Source organism: Pistacia vera, unplaced genomic scaffold (genome assembly GCF_008641045.1).
Source record: "Pistacia vera cultivar Batoury unplaced genomic scaffold, PisVer_v2 Contig452, whole genome shotgun sequence".
In the NCBI taxonomy this organism is placed as follows: domain Eukaryota; kingdom Viridiplantae; phylum Streptophyta; class Magnoliopsida; order Sapindales; family Anacardiaceae; genus Pistacia; species Pistacia vera.
The window spans coordinates 151,058-171,875 of NW_022196282.1; the positions used below are offsets into that span (position 1 = coordinate 151,058).

The 20,818-nt window shown below is 34.5% G+C and overlaps 1 protein-coding gene across 1 annotated transcript; it reads right to left on the reverse strand.

Moving 5' to 3' along the window:
• Nucleotides 1–17,483: 17,483 nt before the first annotated feature.
• LOC116144713 (tryptophan synthase beta chain 1-like) lies at nucleotides 17,484–20,390 on the reverse strand. Its single transcript, XM_031430154.1, has 5 exons — nucleotides 20,139–20,390; nucleotides 19,636–19,998; nucleotides 19,056–19,489; nucleotides 17,902–17,996; nucleotides 17,484–17,806 (listed from the first exon to the last, which is right to left on the reverse strand). Exons 1-5 carry the CDS (start codon nucleotides 20,301–20,303, stop codon nucleotides 17,625–17,627), a joined length of 1,239 nt encoding a protein of 412 aa, XP_031286014.1. The 5' UTR covers nucleotides 20,304–20,390; the 3' UTR covers nucleotides 17,484–17,624.
• Nucleotides 20,391–20,818: the final 428 nt, after the last annotated feature.

The window sequence follows — 20,818 nt, forward strand, 5'->3', positions numbered from 1 at the left end:
GAGGGTTGGAGCTGTCATTATATCCGGGCTATCTCGGCTTCAATCCATGCACGACCTTATCTCTTTCAAGGCCGGAGTACTAACATCTTGCGTGCAAACCTCGCAGGGCGTTGATATTCACGTAGTACTCTTTCACAGCGCTCGTCCTTGCTGTAAACTGATAAATTCTTGGACTTCTCATGAACTTGGTCCTTTCTATACTCAGCCTCAAACTCTTGCCTAAACCTTCCGTCATCACTGTCACATCATGAGTTTCTTCCATAATTCCCACAAATTCGGGCATCACCCCGAAACAAGAAACTCGCCTACCGGATCTTCTCCCGGTCTGACATGGGAAATAAACCCGTGGCTCGTTCTACTGACCCAAGCCACTCTTCTACTATCACTGATCTGTAGTACCCTTAAACTCTGAGGGTTGATGCTGAGGAAAGACCGTCAATCGGTTCCACTCTGTTCGGTACTGGGGGAGGTACCGTTGCCCTCTTTCGACAGGCGTAACTGGCGGTGTCTGTACGGGGGTACAACCTCTCCTGAGTTTCAGCCATAACTTGCTGTATAATTCCCCGGATTCTAGCTTCATCCAAGGGAGGGGGCGTAGACTTGGTGGGTTAGAAGGTTCTCCTTCATTCACAACACCTTTACCGCGGTTTCGGAACTAAGCCTCATTACAAAATAATCACACTAATGAACTCAAGAAACAATTATGTAAGGAAAGATTACTCACACGGTCGGTTAGAGGACGTCGTGGCGATGAGAATAGTACACTGTTCAAACCCAAAATCTTTGCTCTGATACCAAAAATGTAACATCTACTGAAAACTGTACAATGCATGATAAAACAATAGAAAATTGGGCCCAAAGTTTCTTTTTCATTACAATACATGTGTCCTTTATACATAAAGAGTACTGTTTACAAAAAATGTATTTTAAAAGACAAAACAGGGGAACACGTGTAGCTATGCTCCTCGCTCGCCGACGCCCCTCCAACCGCATCAACCCTAGAACCTGCCTCCACAAAGGAAATAAACGGGGTGAGCACAAATAATGCTGAGTAAGTAAAACCCTTAACTGTTGTCCCCGTGTGTGACTCTTAATCTTTCCTTTTCTAATTCTGTTTCTATTTCTGTTTCTACTAAATCCATGACCTTATCTTACCGGAGGTACGGCGGATGGCGTTTCAACAGCACCATCTCACTCTTCATAACTATCGGGTGGAATTCACATGTACCAACCCGTTCTTAGTGACTACCAGTGGGGATCACAAAACTCCTACTCGGTTTTCCTAAACTATCGGGTGGAGATCACTTAGCACTACCCGTTCCTCATGACTTTTGGATAACGATCACCAAGCATTAATCCGTCTCTAGTCACTGTCGGGTGATGATCACAAAGCATCAACTCACTTATCTAATAACAATCGGATAGTGATCACAAAGCATCTACCCCATTTATACTCATTGGGTGATGATCACAAAGCATCGACCCATCCTCTAAGGGCTATTCGGATGATGATCACAAAGCATCAATCTGATTCCATAACGGTGGGTGATGATCACCAAGCATATCCCAACTATAACTACTCTCTTAATTCATTCTATTGTAGCATTTTTCATGCTCTCTACCCTTAGAGTAATTTTACCCACTAAGCTCTCTACTCATAGGGTAATTGCATACACCATTTCCTTACACTTGCTTAGGTCACTTTTCCATGTGCAACTAGTGCCTATGGATGGTTCATCTTCACCAATGCATTATGAGATGCCAACATGCAATGTGCAAGAATTAAGGTTCATTACTCACACTCCAAACCTCTATTAGGCATTTCATCAAACAACTCATGTGCACTATAAACTCTATCATAGACATGATTCTAAAACTTTTCCTAACCATCCAAAATGGGGAAAAACCCCTTCACAAAGTCATAATAACCTGTCAAACAAAACACTTCCAAAAAGGGTTCCATAAACACCCCGTCAAATCCATCAACTACCTGCCAATCCAACAACCCATTTCTCATATTGCAATGAAAAACAAATCACAAGGCATAAAAATCTCTATTTAATCTTCATACATGACATATACATGCACATCACATACATACATCAAGTCTATCAAAAAACTAATCAAGAAATTTCATAAATCTCAACTTGGGTTGGGTTTACTCACCTTGTTATGGAGGACTTCACCAACTCTTCCTTTCACTTGTTTAGCTTGACTTTTCTCTAATCTTAACCAAAAGAATGAAAACCCTCAAACACAAAATGAACTAAAACTCACAAACTCACAAACTTAAGGAGAAATCCTTACCTTAGAAACCCTAGGTTGCTTTCTACTCCAAATCACTTCAAAAACCCCTTGAAAAACCTTGATCAAAAGAAAAGAGAAGTTGAGAGAGAGAGAAGAATGAAGAGTCACGTTGAGGAAGAAGAAAGAGGGGTTTCTTGATTCTAATTCCTTTTAATGAAATATAAACACACTCATTCCCATTTTGCCCTTATTCTACTTTGGGAATCCATCCAATCCTTGATTCATTACAAACTCACCCCATATCAACATATTCTCCATGAAATTCCTTACAATTAACTCCCCACTTTTCTGCTAATTAGGGGTAGAATGGTCAAATTGCCCTTAGGGAAGAAAATATCTAAAACTTCATCAACATTTTATTCGGCCTGTCGCCGCGGCGAAGAAACTTCTGTCGCCGCGGCGAAACTGTCCAGCAGCTCCCCATGGCTTCAACACCTCTTCGCGCGGCAAAGTTCTCTTCGCCCCGGCGAAGACCGAAATACTAAACTTCTTCTATTTTCAACCAATTTTCAGGGCAAACATTCAACATAACACTCAAACAAACAATAATAACAAAAACCAACTCGATTAAGGGCAAAAGAGGAAACAATAACAACGTACCTCAAGCGGGGCGTTACATGATTCCAACAATTGTTTGGTTGGATATAGTGATGCGGATTGTGCTGGAAGTTTGGATGATAGAAATAGTACTTTGGGTGGATGTTTTTATCTTGAAAAAAATCTTCTCACATGGTACAGCAATAAGCAAAATGCAATCTCCTTATCTACTGCCAAGGTTGAGTACATTGCCGTAGGAAGTTGTTGCACAAAAATTTTATGGTTAAAGCAAATGTTGAATGATTATGGTGTTGATCAAGATTGTGTGGCAATATTTTGTGATAATACGAGTGCCATTAACATTTTTATAGAATCCAGTCCAACATTCTAGGACTAAACACATTGACATTAGCTATCATTTCATTAGAGAGTTAGTTGAAGAGAACATCATTGCACTTGCTCATGTGAACACAAAATCCCAAATAGCTGATTTATTTACAAAAGCACTTAACTATGATACTTTTGTTTTCATGAAGAAGTCCATTGGACTACTTCAACTTGAATAGTTTTTCATTTCTATTAATTAATAAAGCATGAACAAGCTACTTTTATTTTTGTTTGTCAATATTCTTTGATCTGTGCCAGCACTCTAATTGTCATTTATTTTCTATTATCTGTGTGCTAACTTTGGTATGTTGTGTCCATTGAGACGCTCTCTATTATATGACCTTATCTTAGTATGAGTTTATTGTCTATTCTTGTAACCATTACGAAAGAGCTACCTTGCATGAAGTGTGAAAGTTGTTTTGAGTAATTTTCTGATTTGTAGAGACCTCAATATTTTGGAAAATCTACCATTAAGAGGACTACATTCTTGCAAGTGTGAAAGCTACATTTTGGTTACGTTTATGAGAGTTATTTGCCATTTGATCAAAATGAAAAGAAAAATCCTTAATTTCTATGTTGAAAAATATAAATTCAAAATATAGTAGGGCATGAGGGAAGGGGGAGTTTCTCTTGCAAAATTTTAAAATTGACCAATGAGTCATTTAACCCCCTTGAGGACACTATCACACACTAAGACAAGCTCTTAGAAATTTATCTCACTTGTGTGTGATAAAGGAAGTGTTGTTTTTATTGCATTATGTTAACAACTTCCCTATGAGTTTTTGTGGTTTTTTAAGATTGAAAATTTGATCTATTAGGATGATTTGCACAGATTGACTGTCTTGACCCTCAAAAATTCATGTGAAGCATTTCATCATTTTAATTTTATGTTGTTAAAATTTGTTTCAATAAAGTCCAGTCTTTTGAAAATTTATGATGTTCTTTTGGGATGTTGTGCGTTCACACGATTGCATATGTACACTCACTTAGGATAGAGTTCTAATTTTGGTATAACTCTTTTTAGGGCATCAAAATCAATGCATGCCGTAAATGTTAGCCCTAATCCTTTTCGCATCAATCTTCACATTCCTTAACCCTTTTGCGCCACCTGAGTTTTTCTATTCTTTAGGATATTTTCTCTCAAAATTTCTCTCTATTTATTATTATTATTTTTTTCTCTCATGGATTCAAGAAAGAAAGCAATAGAGAACCTAAAAAGAAAAGAAGGATCTATGGGAAAAGGATTCCCGGCACTGAAAAAGGCTAGACTTTGTAGTTAAATGCTGACGAAAAACCCTACTCCTCTAACGTCTGATTCCGATTCTAGAGAAGAACATCAAGAGGAAGAATCAAACCACTCCACCACCCCTGATTCATCTCTTGTTTCTAGTAATCACCAGGATTCGGCATGCTCACCTGAAAAATCCCCTTCGGCGTCTGATATCGCCTCAGACAACACTCTAATAGCCACTCTCAAATCACACAAGGAAGCTTTTGCAAAAGCCGCTCCATCAAAGCCCCTGACTCCAGTGGAGTTGGCAAAGAAGAAGGGAAAGGCTGTCACGGAGGAACCTTCATCTAGTAATATCAATCCATTTATTTTGCCTGCTACTGAGATTATATTTAAGAGCCACATTGTCAAAAAGACAATTGTGAGCAAGACAAATGTTAGGTTAGAGGATTTTGATGAATTCCATGCCATGATGAAGAAAAGAAAATGGCTAGGTATTGTCACGGGTTTGACTGCACCTGTCCAAACTCTTGTTCAAAAGTTTTACGCCAATTTTGGCTTGGAAAATGCTGAACTGAATTCAAATGTGCATAATGATTGAGTCTATGTTAGAGGAAATTGAGTTCTGTTTACTGAAAATGTTGTTATGGATGCTCTAGGTCTAAAAAGGAGCAAGAAGAACTTTGACTTGAAGAGTTTAGATTTAGACAAAATAGTCAAAGTAATCACTAGTGGTTCAGTTGCAAAATGGCCTAGGAGTGGTGTTCTTTTGCCTAGTGTGCTTACACCCCTTTACAAGTTGTTGTTTAAGATATCTTTAACCAATTGGTCACCTTCCATGCATAATTCAACTGTTAGACTAGAACGAGCACAACTCTTATATGGGATTGCTCAAGGGAAGAAAATCGATTTGGCTACATTAATTTTCACTAATGTTAAGGTGGCAGCACAATCCACTCACTCTTTGCAGATTTTGTCTTTTCCTTCCCTGATTTACAAGATTGTATCTACTTACAAGCCTAAGTTTTATGAAGTGGAACTTGTTTTGAAGATAAAGACTATCACCTAGAAGCCTTTTAGATAACTTATAGGGAATTTACCTTCAACCTCCTCAGCTAATCAATCTAGGACTAACACTTGGTAGTGCAAGCTTTTTATTGCAATGCAGGATTTGGAAACTTCAATGGAGACTATTCTCCAATATGTGAAGGAAATTCACATTTCCTTCAGTACTCGGTTGGACAAATTGGAGGCTAGTTTGAAGAAAAAGAGAAGAAGAAGAAACATATTTCCCCTATTCTGATAGAGCCAAATCAAAATGAAGTACCTCCTACTACTCCAGTAGTTCTTTTTGTCCCTTCTGCTTTTGTCGTGCCTACTAAGGATGCTACAATTGTGATTCAAGAAGATGATCAAGCTGCTCATGAAGATGACGAAGATGTTGCTCATGAGGAAGAGGACAAAGCTGCTGATGAGGAAGAACAAGAAGCTGCTAATGAAGAAGAAAAATAACCTGAAAATGCAGCTACTCAAGACAAGGCACAACATTCTGAAGAGAAGGATGCTTCCCATGTGTGCACTGAAGATGTTCCAGTCCAAGATGAAACTACTGATACCTCCTTTGCTGCTGCTTTAAATGTTGAAGTAGAGGATGCTCATGTTACCATTTCTACTCATTCCAAGAAGAGAGTGAAGAGGAAGGCCAATCGCTCTTTACTACCCTCTTGAAAGTCTTCAAGACTTATGAACAAAGAGGGGGAGTAAGCATTATAGGGGAGTGAATTTGAATTTTTTTTGGCTAAACTGTGAACTATTTGTTGTCATCTCTCCATAGGGGAGTTTGTTATTTTTTTGCTGCTATTTTTGTTTTGTTTCTACAAATCTCTATAGTTATTTTACCTTGATGTTTTATTTGTTTTATTTGCTAACCTTGTGTTCATTCTTGTGTTGCTTTTGGTTATTTTTGTTTGTTTGTTTGTTTGTTTTTGCAAATCTGCAGGTTTGACTGGTTGATTTAGACAGGTTTGCACTTAATCTTTTTGTGTTCTTTGTTCATAAGTTTGACAAAGGGGGAGAATGTGAAAAAATCATATTTGTCAAACTTATGAGTTGTGTGTATGCACAACAGTTATGTGTGCACACTTGTTGCCAATCTAATGATTTGGCTTGTTTCATTTAGAGTGTGTGTGCACAATAGTCTGTGCTTACACTCTCGCTTCAGAAATTTGCAACCCAACACGAGTTGCATGTCAAATAAAGTGAAAAATATATTGTTTATCTTTGTCTCTCACTTTTAAAGACCTTTTTACATGTGTCATAATATCCTCAAGTGGTCCTAGGGAATAAAGTTTCTTTTCCCAATTTGTTTTGTGGTCCAAACCAAAAGATTGAATATTTTCTTTATTTGGACGAACATGTGTTAGTCCCTTGTCGGCTAACATGGCACTATATTATTGAGCAAGAAACCCTACACTATATAATACCTTTTCGTGCGTGTATGAATCTAACCTTTAGATAATTTGTTTCATTATACTCTAAAATTTCTTAGTGTATTTCTTCTCTTAAGGTTCAAGGTTCATTTCCATTTTTGTGCCAAAACCTCACCATATCAAACATAGTCTTGGTGTCTCTTGTAATATGGTTCCTTTGCTGATGCTGGTGCATAGCGTAGATGCTTGAAGCTTGGTGGTTCACAAGCTATTCTCGAGTGTGTTCCCAATGTGAAGAAGATCCAAGGAGTTGTTATACGTTAAGGATTCAGAGTGTGGTGCTAAGTGTAAAGTTAAACAGGTATCTTGTAATGTGTTTTTAATTTAGTGGATTGCTTTGATCTGGACACGGTCCTATGGATGTCTGCTAAAAGTGGATTTAGTCGAACCACGTATATGGTTGTGTTCTTTATTTTCTGCACTTGTGTTTGATGTGTTCAAATTGGAAATGTTTTAATCTACTTGGTAGTTATTCCGCTGCACTTAAAATGGGTAACCACACTCTAAAATGAGTTAAATCTATATCTCTCTCCCCAAAATTTAGGTGTATTGCTTATACACACACAAATGATGGAAAATTAGAGCCTAGGTCTACAAGGTGTGTATTCTTGGAATATCAAGAAGGAACCAAGGGTTATAGACTGTGGGAAAAGGATGCACAGAGAGTTAGAATTATAGTTAGTAGAGATGTAGTCTTCAATGAAAATTTTGTTTCCATGTAAATCTACTAACAACAATGCAGGTACTTCAAATAGTGATCCTTTAAACTCTAATCAGTCTGATGTTACTTAAATTTAGGTGGAGCTAGCAAGACAACAAGCTGAGTCAATGGACCCCGATGTAGAATTAGAACCAGATCATGACGCTCTAATAGCTGGTGATGGTCATGGTGGTGAAAATGAAGAAGTAGAATATCTGGAAAGGTCTCAACATGGTGATCTTTCCCAATATCAGCTGACAAGAGATAGAACTAGAAGGGAAATAAGACCCCCTACCAGAAATTCTTATGCAAACCTAATATTCACTGCTTTGATTACTGGTGATGAAGTTCAAACATTTGAACCTGACAGTTATGAAGAAGCCATGAGGTCAAAAGATACTAAGAAATGGTTGACTATAATGGATGAGGAAATCCACTCACTGAAGGTAAATGATACTTGGTCCTTGGTTCCAAAACTATAGAATCATAAACTTGTGGAGTACAATAACTCCTGATGAATCTCCTAGATATAAGGCTTGTTTAGTAGTAAAAGGTTGCACTCAAAGAGAAGGTATAGATTTTAATGAAAATTTTGCTCCTGTTGTTAAATTCAAAACAATTAGGTTAATGCTATCTGTAGTTGCACACAATGACCTAGAGTTAGAACAGTTTGAGGTAAAAACTACATTTTTGCATGGTGAGTTGGAAGAGAAAAATTTTATGAGTCAACACATTGGGTTCATAGACAGAAATCTGCCTAACCATTTTTGCATGCTACATAAATCACTTTATGGCTTTAAAGAATCCCTTAGGTAGTGGTATAAAAGATCTGATTCTTTTATTGCTAGCAATGGATTCTCTTGGAGTAAGTATGACAATTGTCTTTATTTTTCCTTTACTGATAACATGCCTATATATTTGCTCCTATATGTTGATGACATGTTACTAATTAGTAAATCTGAATAAAAAATAAGTGAGTTAAATGCAAAATTAAACTCAGAATTTGATATGAAAGATTTAGGATGTGCAAAGAAAATTCTAGGAATGGTTATAGAGAGGAACAAGAAGAATCATGAATTAAAAATTCACCAATGGTCATACTTACAGAAATCGGTTATAAAATTTGGAATGTGTGATTCTAAACCTGTCAATATGCCATTAGCTATTCATTTTGTCCTAAGCAAAATGCAACGCCCTAAGTCTGATATTGAAGTGATCAGGCTAGAAAATATATTGTATTCTAATGCAATAGGTTCAATCATGTATGCCATGATTAATACTAGACTAGAACTGTCATTTGCTATTTCTCTACTTAGTAGGTTTATGTCTAATCCTGGATATGAACATTGGATTGCATTAAAATGGTTACTTAGGTATATTAATGGCTTCTTGACTGTTGGTTTGAATTACTGTAAAAGAAGTGATGCACTTGATCTTGTGGGATTTGTAGACTCTGATTTTGCAAGGGACAAGGATACATGAAAGTCTACAACATCCTATTGTTTCATATTGGGAGGAAACTGTGTTGGTTGGAAGTCTCAACTTCAACCACTTGTGGCACTATGTACAACAGAGGCAGAATATGTAGGTGTGACTGATGTCTTCAAAGAAGCTTTGTGGCTTCAAGGAATTTTGAAGGAAGCAAGATTAGTGGACAATATGGTAATACTCCAACAGTCAAAGTGTCATCCACCTGAGCAAGAATCTAGTTTATCATGAGAGAACTAAACATGTTGATGTCAGGTTTCACTTTGTAAGGGACCTGACTGCTAAGGGAGTGATTGATATTAGGAAAGTATCAATTGAATATAATTCTACTGATATGGGCACCAAAATAGTCACTACTGGTAAGTTCAGGCATTACTTGAATTTGTTGTTATTAGACAATAGTAGTGAAAGAGTTGAGAAGCATTTGATGTTGGCTTTCTGCACTAAAGGGAGTTTTGTGTTTCTGCTGGTAGTTCTGGCTTCAAGGTGGAGATTTTTAAAGGTGAAACCAGAAACAGTGTCGTGTGAGTTAGTTCATGCGTTGTTGTTTTGCTTATGCCTTTCTTGATCGTTGATTCATGATTGGATCTAACGGCTGCCATGAAGCCATATGCCTAGTAATATAAAAGCTCACTCTTCATTAGGTTTTGAGATCGATCAAACAAAAGGGGAAAATCTCTCTTATTCTCATTTTACTCTGCTAGGTTTAGGGTTCTTCATTTTTCTAGGTTAATCATTATAATTTCTTGGGTGATTGTCTTAATTATTTATTGGTGGTTGGGTTTTCTCTCAAAGCTAGAGATTCCAGGTTAAGTTTCTCTTGGGTAGAAATTACGGTTGTGTATCGATTCAGAGAGTGACTAGGTGTGAAAAGAAAGAGCGTTTTTTCTGTGGTTTTGTCTAATTTGTAATATTGAATCAATTAGTGCAGAGAGCCCCTCAATTGAAGAGCTTAGTGTGGATGTAGTCTGTCCTCTATTGGATAGGTGAACCATAGTAAAATTGTTGTGTTGTTTTGGTTTGATTATTGTGTGTATGTGATTTGTGTTTGCTTCCTTAAGAAGAATTAGGTTGATAATAAGCTTGAATCATAACATATAAGAAGAACATTTGATAGAATTAGCTTAATGTCTAGCTCCCTTCATCAAAGTTCAAAATGAAGTATAGAATGGAGTTGTGAAATGAACAAATCTTGAGTATGTTCATTGGAAAAGAGTTGATATGCTACTCATGAGCTAGCTCTTAGCTTCTATTTCAGAGTCCATGTTCGGGTATTTCTCTAAGTGCCAATACTTTACTAAGATCTAGAATAATCTTGAACAAGAGTTTATCACTAAATCAAAGGTTCAAATCATACTTATCCAAAAAAAAAAAAAAAAAAAAGAGTTCAAATCATGCATTTACGAAGTTTATTACAATCTATTAAGAAGGAGTCTATGAATATCAGTTATTATGTGTTGAAAATGAAGAAAATTGCTGATACCCTATCTGCTAGTGTTCAGTCGATTTCAAATGAAGATTTAGTGTTATACATATTAGACGGATTTGGTCCTAATTTTGATGCTGTTATAGCAAATTTGATATCTAGAATTAGCACAATTTCATTACAAGAAACACAATATTTAAGTTATGCAATGTGTGGTTGTGCCGGTGGCAATAATGTTGATAGATGATGGTGTATGAATATTGAAGAGAGTTATTTTATGTTTGACCAATACGATGGATGATGGGGTTTTTTAGGTTTGAAGGGAGTAATCTTATCTTTCACCAATATGATAATGTACATTTGGTCAAACATGTGTTTAATTTATGGTATTGGATATTAATTTATAGTTCTTCAAATAGATTTTCTTGAAATTTGAGTAATGAATTAAGGTGACTGTTAAAAGAAAAAACAAAGAGAAACGAGAAAGAATAATCTAAAAATAACTGAGGTCTATTGATTAATATGGAGTACAAAAGTGATGTAATATGAATTATACAAATAACTTATGAAAATTTTAATTATAATTCTTAAAATTCTACAATAAAATAAAAAAAAAAGTAAGAAAATAATAAAATAAAATTAGACAAAAATCACTAGCCGCCACCACCAAGCGACGAAACAATTACACCATTACCACCACAATCAAGTTTTTTGTTCTCAATTCCAAATACTCGTATTTCTTCTATTGCTACAATCATATTAAATCTGAGAAATCAATATTTGATATCTTTCTTCTGTCTGATGAACGCCAAGCAACCAACCAAAACATAAAAAAATAAAAAAAATAGGGGCAGGGTGAAGCCTTGATTTGACGAAGGGTGGGCACTACACCAAAATGGTCTACGGTAACACTAGATAGTAGCATTTTTCCTTAAAGTGTTACTGAGGCTATCTATGATAACACTTGGTGTTAAAATATTATGATAACAATTTTATATATAACACTTAACTTTTTAAAACCATTTTATATTAATGGTAACTCTTTTTTGAAAATGTTATATATATATCTATAGTACATTTTTAAGTGTTTACAACACACCTAATACTATGTAGGGTTTTTTTTTTTTTTTTTTTTTTTTTTTTAATAATGTTACCATATAATCAAAATACAATAACATTCTAAAAGTGTTACCATAAACCCAATTATTGATCGGGAAAGAAAATATTATTCCTGCCAACATGAAATGAGGTTGATTTCGTCTCATTTTTATTGTTTAGGGGTCAAATTATCATATTATTTGGAGTTTACTTCATCACTTTTCATTCATGTAGGGATCAAAATAAAATTATTTACAATTAGTATAAAAGGAAGATGGAAGGTTGTGCAAAGCCAAAAAAATCCACCCATCTTCATCCATTTTCTGGCGACTGTCCAGCTTCCACCTTCGACAACCATTTTCCTTCTCCAACGGCTGACCATCATCACCTAAGACCTTCCCAGATTTCGAAGACAGTTAAACTTCCTTCATCTATGACTGTTCATCTTCCCGACGACTTTTCTCTGTTTTTTGGCGACTTCTAGACACCCTAGGTCCCTAAGGTCAGATCCACCTTCCTCAAGCTTGGTTGACTCGAAATCTCACCAGAAAAAGGCATTTCACCGCCATGACTCTTCACCTTCCTTGCGTGATTTCGCTCACTTTTTGGACTCCTCGTGACTTGATCTACCTCTCACGAAATTTTGGAGCATTTTCGTCACTAGCCACCACTGTTGTTGCTCGCGACCATTCAACTTCCAATGTTATTGGTCTTATTTCCACCACGAATCAGTCCATCTTGCTGTTGATTACTTATTTCCACCATAATCAGACCCATTTCATCTCTGGAGAGTAAGAATTTAATGTTTTTCAAATATATGATTACATCAGCTCTAGGATTACTTTATTGAGTAGATTGATGCTCCTATATGGTCCATTAACATCTTTTAGGATAAATAGCATGTGTAGTTGGCAGTCAAGTTTCTTGTTTATGGTTTGTTGTATGAACCTTAATTTGGTAATTTGCTTAGAGTATAACATATGTTATGATTGAGAAGCCTAGATTGATGTTGAGTGTTTGTTTGGCGGCACATGAGAAAAAATAATTGCATTAAGATGAGGAAAAGATAAGTCTTTGATTAGGGTTTGCAATTTGGGAGTAAGATTTTTGAAATGGTGTGCTATGTTTATGTTATAGCTTATAGTGATTGTGATGTGGGGTAAGATTTTTGAAACATGATTGTGATTGTTGTTTATAATTGAAGGGACGAAGATAGATTTTAAAGTTTAAATATTAGTTCTTTGTTTTGTTTATGATAAAAATGGAGATCTATGACTTTAATTACATATATGTTTAATTTTTGTTCCTTCAATTTGGTTTTGAGAAAGAAGACGAAAAAGAACTTAAGTAAAAAGAAGTAAATATCATGTGTGGTTGATAGTGAAGTTTCATGTGTATAGTTTGTAGGATGAACCTAATTTTGCTATTTTGCTTAGAGTTTGCATGATATTATGATTGAGAAGCATGACTTGATGTTGTGTACTTCTTTGTCAACACATGAGAAAAAATAATTGCAATTCAATTATTGGTTCCCTAAAACAAAGTAGACGAATTGGTTATTGTGTTGGTTAATTCTTTTTATCTCAACTCATGTTTTGTTGTTATTCATAATGTTGTTGCCATATTTACCTATAATTATTCATATATTGTTTGGCTTTTGTTAATTAATGTGTAGATTAAGTAATGTGAAAACTAAAGGATATTCTTGTAGAATTTGGTTAGTAGATAGTTTTTTTAGTTTTATAATTCACCACAAACTTCATAAACATTATGAGCAACAAACATAATCTGTGCCTAAGAAAGGGGAATTATATTTGAATTTGATGTATTGGTCATATTAGGACAAACATTTCACCAGTGATTGTAACATATATTATAATGATATAATTTGAAGATAAGATTTGGAAATATGTAATATTGATATATCTTTTAAACTTGCATGGTGGTATTTTTTAGAATTAGTGATTGTGAAGTTGGAGATTTAAACATGTTCTTTTCCTTTTTGTTTTGCATTAAATAATTGGGGAGTTTTTGTCTTCATCTTTTCTTGAATTTACAATATACGTGTTGTCATCTTTGAGAATATACATGGGAATTGAAGATTTTTTTTGTATTAACAGTTTTGTAGGTTGTGAAAATGCAAGAGTACCTTTTTGGTAAAGCACAATTGGGAATGGAAGATGGTATACATGATGGTCTTTGTCTTTTGTATTAATGGTATTAGATTTTATGGATGTAAAGGATGTTGGGTGTCTATTTATTAGGCATATATGCAAACTTTTTGTATATAGAGGTTCACCATTAATGAAATGTTCTTTGAAAAAGTACGGTATCATTGTTTATAACTGTATTATTAAAGTAACAACTGTAACAATTTTTATATATGCTATAACGATACATTGATAGTACTTTCAAAATGTTATGGAAAATAATTTTATAACATTTACAAAATGCAATTAATACATATCTACATCACTTTTTAAAACTTTGGTAGCACTTTCAGCATGTTATTAAAAACTCTTCTATAGCATTTTAACAATGTTAAGAAAAACCAATCTATAACATTGTAAAAATGTTATAGATTTTAATAATGTTATACAAAAAACTAAACTATAACAGGTTAAGAATGTTATGAAAACCTATTTATAGCATTTATATAGTATAACCTAAAATCATTCATAACTACGAATAAATGTTATAATATATTAACAATAGCATTTTATTACACTTATTGAAAGTTCATTTATAACTTTCAATAAGTGCAACAAAATAATTAGTAATGACATGCAAAAAGTGTATCCAAAGTCTAATTTTTTTAGTAACATGGGCTGTAATAGCATACTCATTAATGCTACCGTTTATCTTTGGTAACACTTTTTGCATGTTATCATAGGCCATTTTTGTTGAAGTGGGCAAAGGGGTTACAGTTGTGTTGGACGAGATTTGTGGTGTTGTGTGTTGGTGGGTAGATGTGATGGAGGAAGAACTAGAATGGGGAGGTGAGGCAGAGGGTGAAGAGAGAAGGTGCAGCTAGGATGAGCATTGAAAGTGTGGGATGTTGTGGGTAAGAAATGTACCAAGGGTGGGGAAAGGGTTTATTGGATCTTTAATGTTTAGGGATCATTTGATTAGGGGCATTCCCCCATTACTCCAATAATGTCATTTTATATTATTGACATTACTATATTTGATTGTCAAGTAGTAAAAGATTCTGGTAATCCTTTAATACCAATAGTAATTACTGTAAGATATATAGGTGGTAATCTAAATACTACCCATTTTCTCAGATATTCTAAGATTACTTGGAAATTTTAATTTTATTACAATTTTACCCCTAATTAATAAAAAATTTGGATAGTAATGCCTTTGCTTTGAGAACAATTTACAAGAATATTCATGGACTATTTTAACCTTATACATAAGATTTTTAAGACATTATTACCTTTGTATTTCCCACAAATTACATCCTCAAATTAATACCGCAGCCACCCACCACCACAACCGGCCGCCGGCCACCAATACCGATGGCGAAATGATGATCAAACATGAGGAAAGGTAGATCAGGTGCTAGGTAGTCCAAATAGGTAGCTGGGGAGCCCAAACGACATCGAAAAGTGAGCAAAATTTGGCGAAGAAGTTGAATGGTCGTCCGTGGAATACCAACAGTCACAGCCAATCTTTGACAAAATCAACATGGGAGAGCTCGGGTGAAGGTGGAGATGAAGCTATGGTGGTTGATCTACACTAGGGAAGGGCAAACAATCCCAGAAAATGGAGGAAACATTGTTGGAAGACAAATCGTTGTCGATGGTAGGGGAGATGAAGCGTCACGTCAGTAAGGAGGATATGGAGAGGAAGGTCGGCAATGGGTTGCTAGACGATGGCCAAAAGAGGTGAGGGTCGGCGGCCTGCTGTGGTCTTGGGTGGCTAGGGGTATTTTGTTAAATCTTAATTAAATTTTCATTGTAGCTGGAGTGTTTTAGCTAAATTCTCAAATGTAAGGGGTTAAAAAAATAATCCAAATATTATTAATAGTAATAATGTTAAAAAAGAAGGGCAATTCAGTAAAAGGCTTCTCCCATAATTCTTTTTTTTCCTCCCAACCAAACATATTTCATTATTAATACCTATCAATTTATTCTAATCTAACCAAACATATTTAATATAACATTCCCAGTAATACTCTTCAAGGTAATATATCTTCTCATTAATATAACATTTTCAGTAATACAATATTCCCTAAACCAAATGCTCCTTAAAGTATTTTAACATTCATTTTATTATTTGCTTAATTTTTTTTAATTTCATTATTGAATTTAAAGAATTATAACTAAAAATTTCATAAGTTATTAATTTGTATGGGAGGACAAAAATGCCTTTACATCATTTCATGGAATGTAACAACTTTGGTCTGAGACTGATAGAGACTAAAGTGGCTTTTTATGATTTCAGTGGACTTAATTGATACTTTTGTCAAACGTCAGATATGAAAATATCATCGACTCCTTTAAAATGCCTTCATGATCGGGTACGGCTCTTTTTTGTTCCACCCAAATTTTTTGAAGAACTCTTATAGGTACTTAGAACTATAATATAATTTTTTTTCTTTTTGTTTAGAATTTCATAAATTTTAACTTATTTTAATTTTATAATTGAGGTGATTTGACCATTTTAGTTTGGCTAACATCTATTAAATTTTGTTTAACAGTGCTAGTCTTACAAAAAAGCCTATAAAGGAGGCATACAAAGACAACCCCCACCCTTCATCTTCATCATTTCTCTCTCTCTCTCTCTCTTTCTCTTTTTCCGTTTTTTCGTTGTTTTTTTCTTGACTTTGTAAGCTTTTTTGTAAACTTCTTTGTAAGGATAGACTTATTCAATTTTTTTAGTGCACTTGTCACTTTCCAAATCCTTGGGTACATTTACAGTACTTTTCCGAAACCTTAAGGGGTAATTTTATTTTCCAAATTTAAGGAAAATTATCAGTCATGAAAACGAAATACCATTAGTTCACACCCAAAGGAATTTAAGGAGAGGAAACTAAAAGCATTATGATTTATACTAAAGCTTCTCCTCGCATCTTACAAGGCTTATAATTCTAGTTAGTAAATACGAGTATGATAAAAAAATGATACCGGAATTTTACGAGTATGATACGGCAAATGGTGAAAAATAAGTTTGTAAAAATTCGGTCATAAAATTCGGATACGAGAAAAATACTGTACGGATATATACGGGTTTAATATGATACATTGTGAATAATACGTTTTTGAAAAATACAACAATATTAATCCTCATTTTAGCACTTTTTATAATCATTGAATTAATCTTTCTTTGTTTTTTCTTAGAGGTGTATGATTTATATCTTTTTTAATTATAATATTTTAGTTTATTAAAAAATATATAATTTGATTCATAATTAATTACTACAAATATTGTAGAAGTAGACCAATTACTAAACAAAACAGAAGAAGAGACGAAGAGGGCGCCAAAAAAGAGAAGAACAGAGGAAGAGGGCTTAGAAAAGAGATGAGGGCACCAAAACAGAGAAGGAGAAAGGATGAGGGCTCTAGAAGAGAGAAAAAGAGAGGAAGAGGGCCCCAAAAAGACTAAGTCTACCACAGCGTCGTTTTGGCTTATTAAATAATAAAATTTTCTTTTAAAAAATGCGGTTGAATTATATGGAAATTATACATGAATTATACGTAAATTATACGGTTGGGACATATAATTCGGTTGTGTTTATAAAATACAAGAATTTACGTTTTATATGCGAATTATACGACTTATAATACAGGCTAATATAGCAATATCAATAGCTAGGTTGGAAATAATGCGTATCATTTTAATCCAGAGCATGCTGCCTAATTATACATCCAAATACTGCAATAAATCCATGCATCCAACTGTGCGGATACAGGTACATGTTGTGCCTTGTAAAATTTGACTATTTACAGGCATCTATTGAGGTTGTTGTTGGTAGTTGAAAACTGTTGTAGCATCCTTATATCCATGCCCACTACAATTAACTACAACTTTAGCACCGTTGGGTAAAGTTGGACAAAGTTTGTCTAGAAATGCCAATGCATGAGATGCCTCCAACGCTGGAAATATGCCTTCTAATCTACATAGCCGCTTGTAAGCTGTAATTGTACACAAGGAACCTAATTAAATTTACTCCGTCAACTAATAATATATCATTTCTTATATCAATTGTTATTTTTAATGACATGCATACCATCAACAGCTTCGTGGTCTGTGGCTGTGTAGAACTCTGCACGTCCTGAGTCTTTTAGAAAGCTTATCTCTGGTCCAACACCTGGATATTCTAGCCTGTACGTACATGTTTTAATGTGTTTTTGCTTCAGAACAAAATTTACAAATATCTTGCTAACTTTTTGACCATTAATAATTTAGTACTATACAAAATATTTCAGTCAACAGAAAATTAAGCAATTTAGATGTGACTCAAGAGGCGAGCTTTAACACAAAATAATGTATTGATAAGTCAAATTTTATTTTATGCGCTAGAGGTCCCACCTAATTGTACGAGTAAATATGTACCACACAGGAGAGTAGAGGATAAGAGGACCACTAAAACAAGTTACACAATCTATTGTTCCTTGGTTTCGCAAAATAGAAAAACCAAATTCAAAACGTAAATGATGTATCCAACAATTTAATTTAAAATAAAATAAAATATTAAAAAAAAAAGTCATTTGGGAATTATTTCTTAAAACTCAATTATTAAACACAACATTGAAAACGTTATAACACCTTTTTTCTTTTTTTAAGATAATTTTGCGTATCTTATAAAGCTCAAACAATTAAACAGTTTACTACAACTCTAAAAATAAATAAATAAATAAGATACTAAATGCACAAACTCATTTTTACAATTTTTTCATATAAATTCATGTGTCATGAAATCAAAATGAATAAATAAATGCATTGAAAATCTAACGCATTGACATATAAATGGAAGAGTAGTATCACATGACATGAGTTTGTACATGTAGCACCGCAAAAAAATAAAAAAGTTATAATTTTTTTGCACCAACTTTCAAGTAAAATGTATGTCCAAGACACTATCAGCTACTTATTCTAGTCGGATCAGGATCCTCTTCTGATCTAAGCTTTTAAATGTTTGTGATTAGTAGTTACAAAATAGAAAAATACTAGAAATAAAATTTAACCATAAATAAATAAATAATGTGCGTGTCATGAGACTTTATAATTTCAGGTAAGCTTAGATCATGAGGATCCTAATCTTATTCAATTATTATTTTTTTTTTTTTTTAATTAATCAATTACAATAAGTTGATCCAATAATATCTTTTTTCTTAATTTGAATCCCATGTTTAAAGATGACATATATAGATATAAACTTACCCTACACCAATAGAATGTGGGCCTAAAATTTGTCCTTCTTCATCTTGCAACAAGTAGGTCATGGCTCTATGATACACACCCACTTCCCCTCTTGAGAGAGTTGCCGAATGCCTTCCACTATCCAACCCAAAACCAGCTGCTTCAACACCTATTAATCTCACTTCTTCATCTTTTATAAATTCATTAAATAAACCTAATGCATTTGATCCACTTCCCACACAGGCTATCAATACTTCTGGTTTTCCACCCCATTTCTCCATTGCTTGTCTTCTTGTTTCTTTCCCTATCACTGATTGAAATTCTCGAACCATGCTTGGACATGGATGAGGCCCTACCACTGTACCACACAAGTAATAGCTTCTTTCCAAGTCCCCTACCCAACCCCTTATTGCTTCTGAGCTTGCATCTTTAAAGCTTCCATTTACACCTTTAACCTACAATAAATGAATTATACATATCGAATTTGTAATTAATTAAAGAAAGTCTTTGGTATCACAGTGATCTACCTGAGCAACTTATAGATTTATTAGAAGAAACAAGTAATTAATTAAAAAAAGTCTACGGTACTACGGTGGTTTACCTGAGCGCCTAATAGATTCATTAAAAGGACGTTAGATTTAGAGGATTGTTTTTCCGTATCATCAGTACCCATGTAGACAGTGCATTCCAAACCAAGTTTGGCACATGCAGCAGCCGTTGCGACACCGTGCTGTCCGGCACCAGTGGCGGCAACCACACTTTTCCGGCCCATCCGTTTGGCTATCATCACTTGTGCAATTGCGTTGTTTATCTTGTGAGCACCCATATGGTTCAAATCCTCTCTTTTCAGATAAATCTCTGGCCCTTCTCCATTTTCATCCTTGTAGTGATTTGTGAGCCGCTCAGCGAAATATAGAGGTGTCTCTCGTCCAACATACTCTCTCAATGCCGTGGAAAGCTCCTCCTATATATACAAAATAAACAATTTTAAGAGAAATTAACAAATATAAATTTTATTTTGGTATAGTAATTGAAATATCTTAGGGCTTAAAGCTAAACAAATATGAATTTCTTTGTGTGCGCTCTTTGAAATTAGCAACAAACCTGAAACGCAGTATCTTGCAAAACAAAGTTGAATTCATTTTCAAGTTGCTTCAAACTAGTGATTAGTGTCTCAGGAACATACTTTCCTCCAAACCTCCCAAATTTTCCTGGAATAACTTTCCACACATCAGTTTCGAGTAAAGCCTTACTTAATGGCTTTTCCATGGAGAGAGGACTCCAAGTTTTATGAGTCACTGACGACCCACTGATCACCGAGGCTGCAGTGCAAATTCTAGTCTTACTTGTAAAAGGCCTAATAGATATTTTGCGTTGAAGGAAGAGAGTTTGGATATTATTGCAAGCTATGTGATTGTGGGTTCCCAGCATTATGCGATGAATATGTTAATATGATGTAAAAGTGTGGTCGTTAATCTGTGATATCATATGATTACTGGTAGTGGCTATTTATACTTAAAAAAATAATAATAATGGTGACGTGTATGTTTCAATCAGTAGCGTTTACAATGAAATAAACGAGCTTCGTGAGTATAATATCTCTGTAGTATTTCGCTTGCTTTTCACGACATAATTAAACTGACAAATAAACCGACCACGTGATTTGACACACAAAATTAGAGAGTAGATACTGTCACACTCTTGCTATTTTATTTTATTTATTTATTATTATTATTATTATTTTATGAGTAAACAACATCATTAAAAGAGATAAAAAATTGTAC

Excerpts from the sequence above, each read along its gene's own strand:
- LOC116144713 (XM_031430154.1), bottom strand. The coding sequence starts at position 20,303 with ATGGAAAAGCCATTAAGTAAGGCTTTACTCGAAACTGATGTGTGGAAA. Across the intron at positions 19,490-19,635 it reads TGAATCTATTAGGCGCTCAG|GTTAAAGGTGTAAATGGAAG; the intron begins GTAAACCACCGT and ends CATTTATTGTAG. Across the intron at positions 17,807-17,901 it reads AGACCACGAAGCTGTTGATG|CTTACAAGCGGCTATGTAGA; the intron begins GTATGCATGTCA and ends GTACAATTACAG.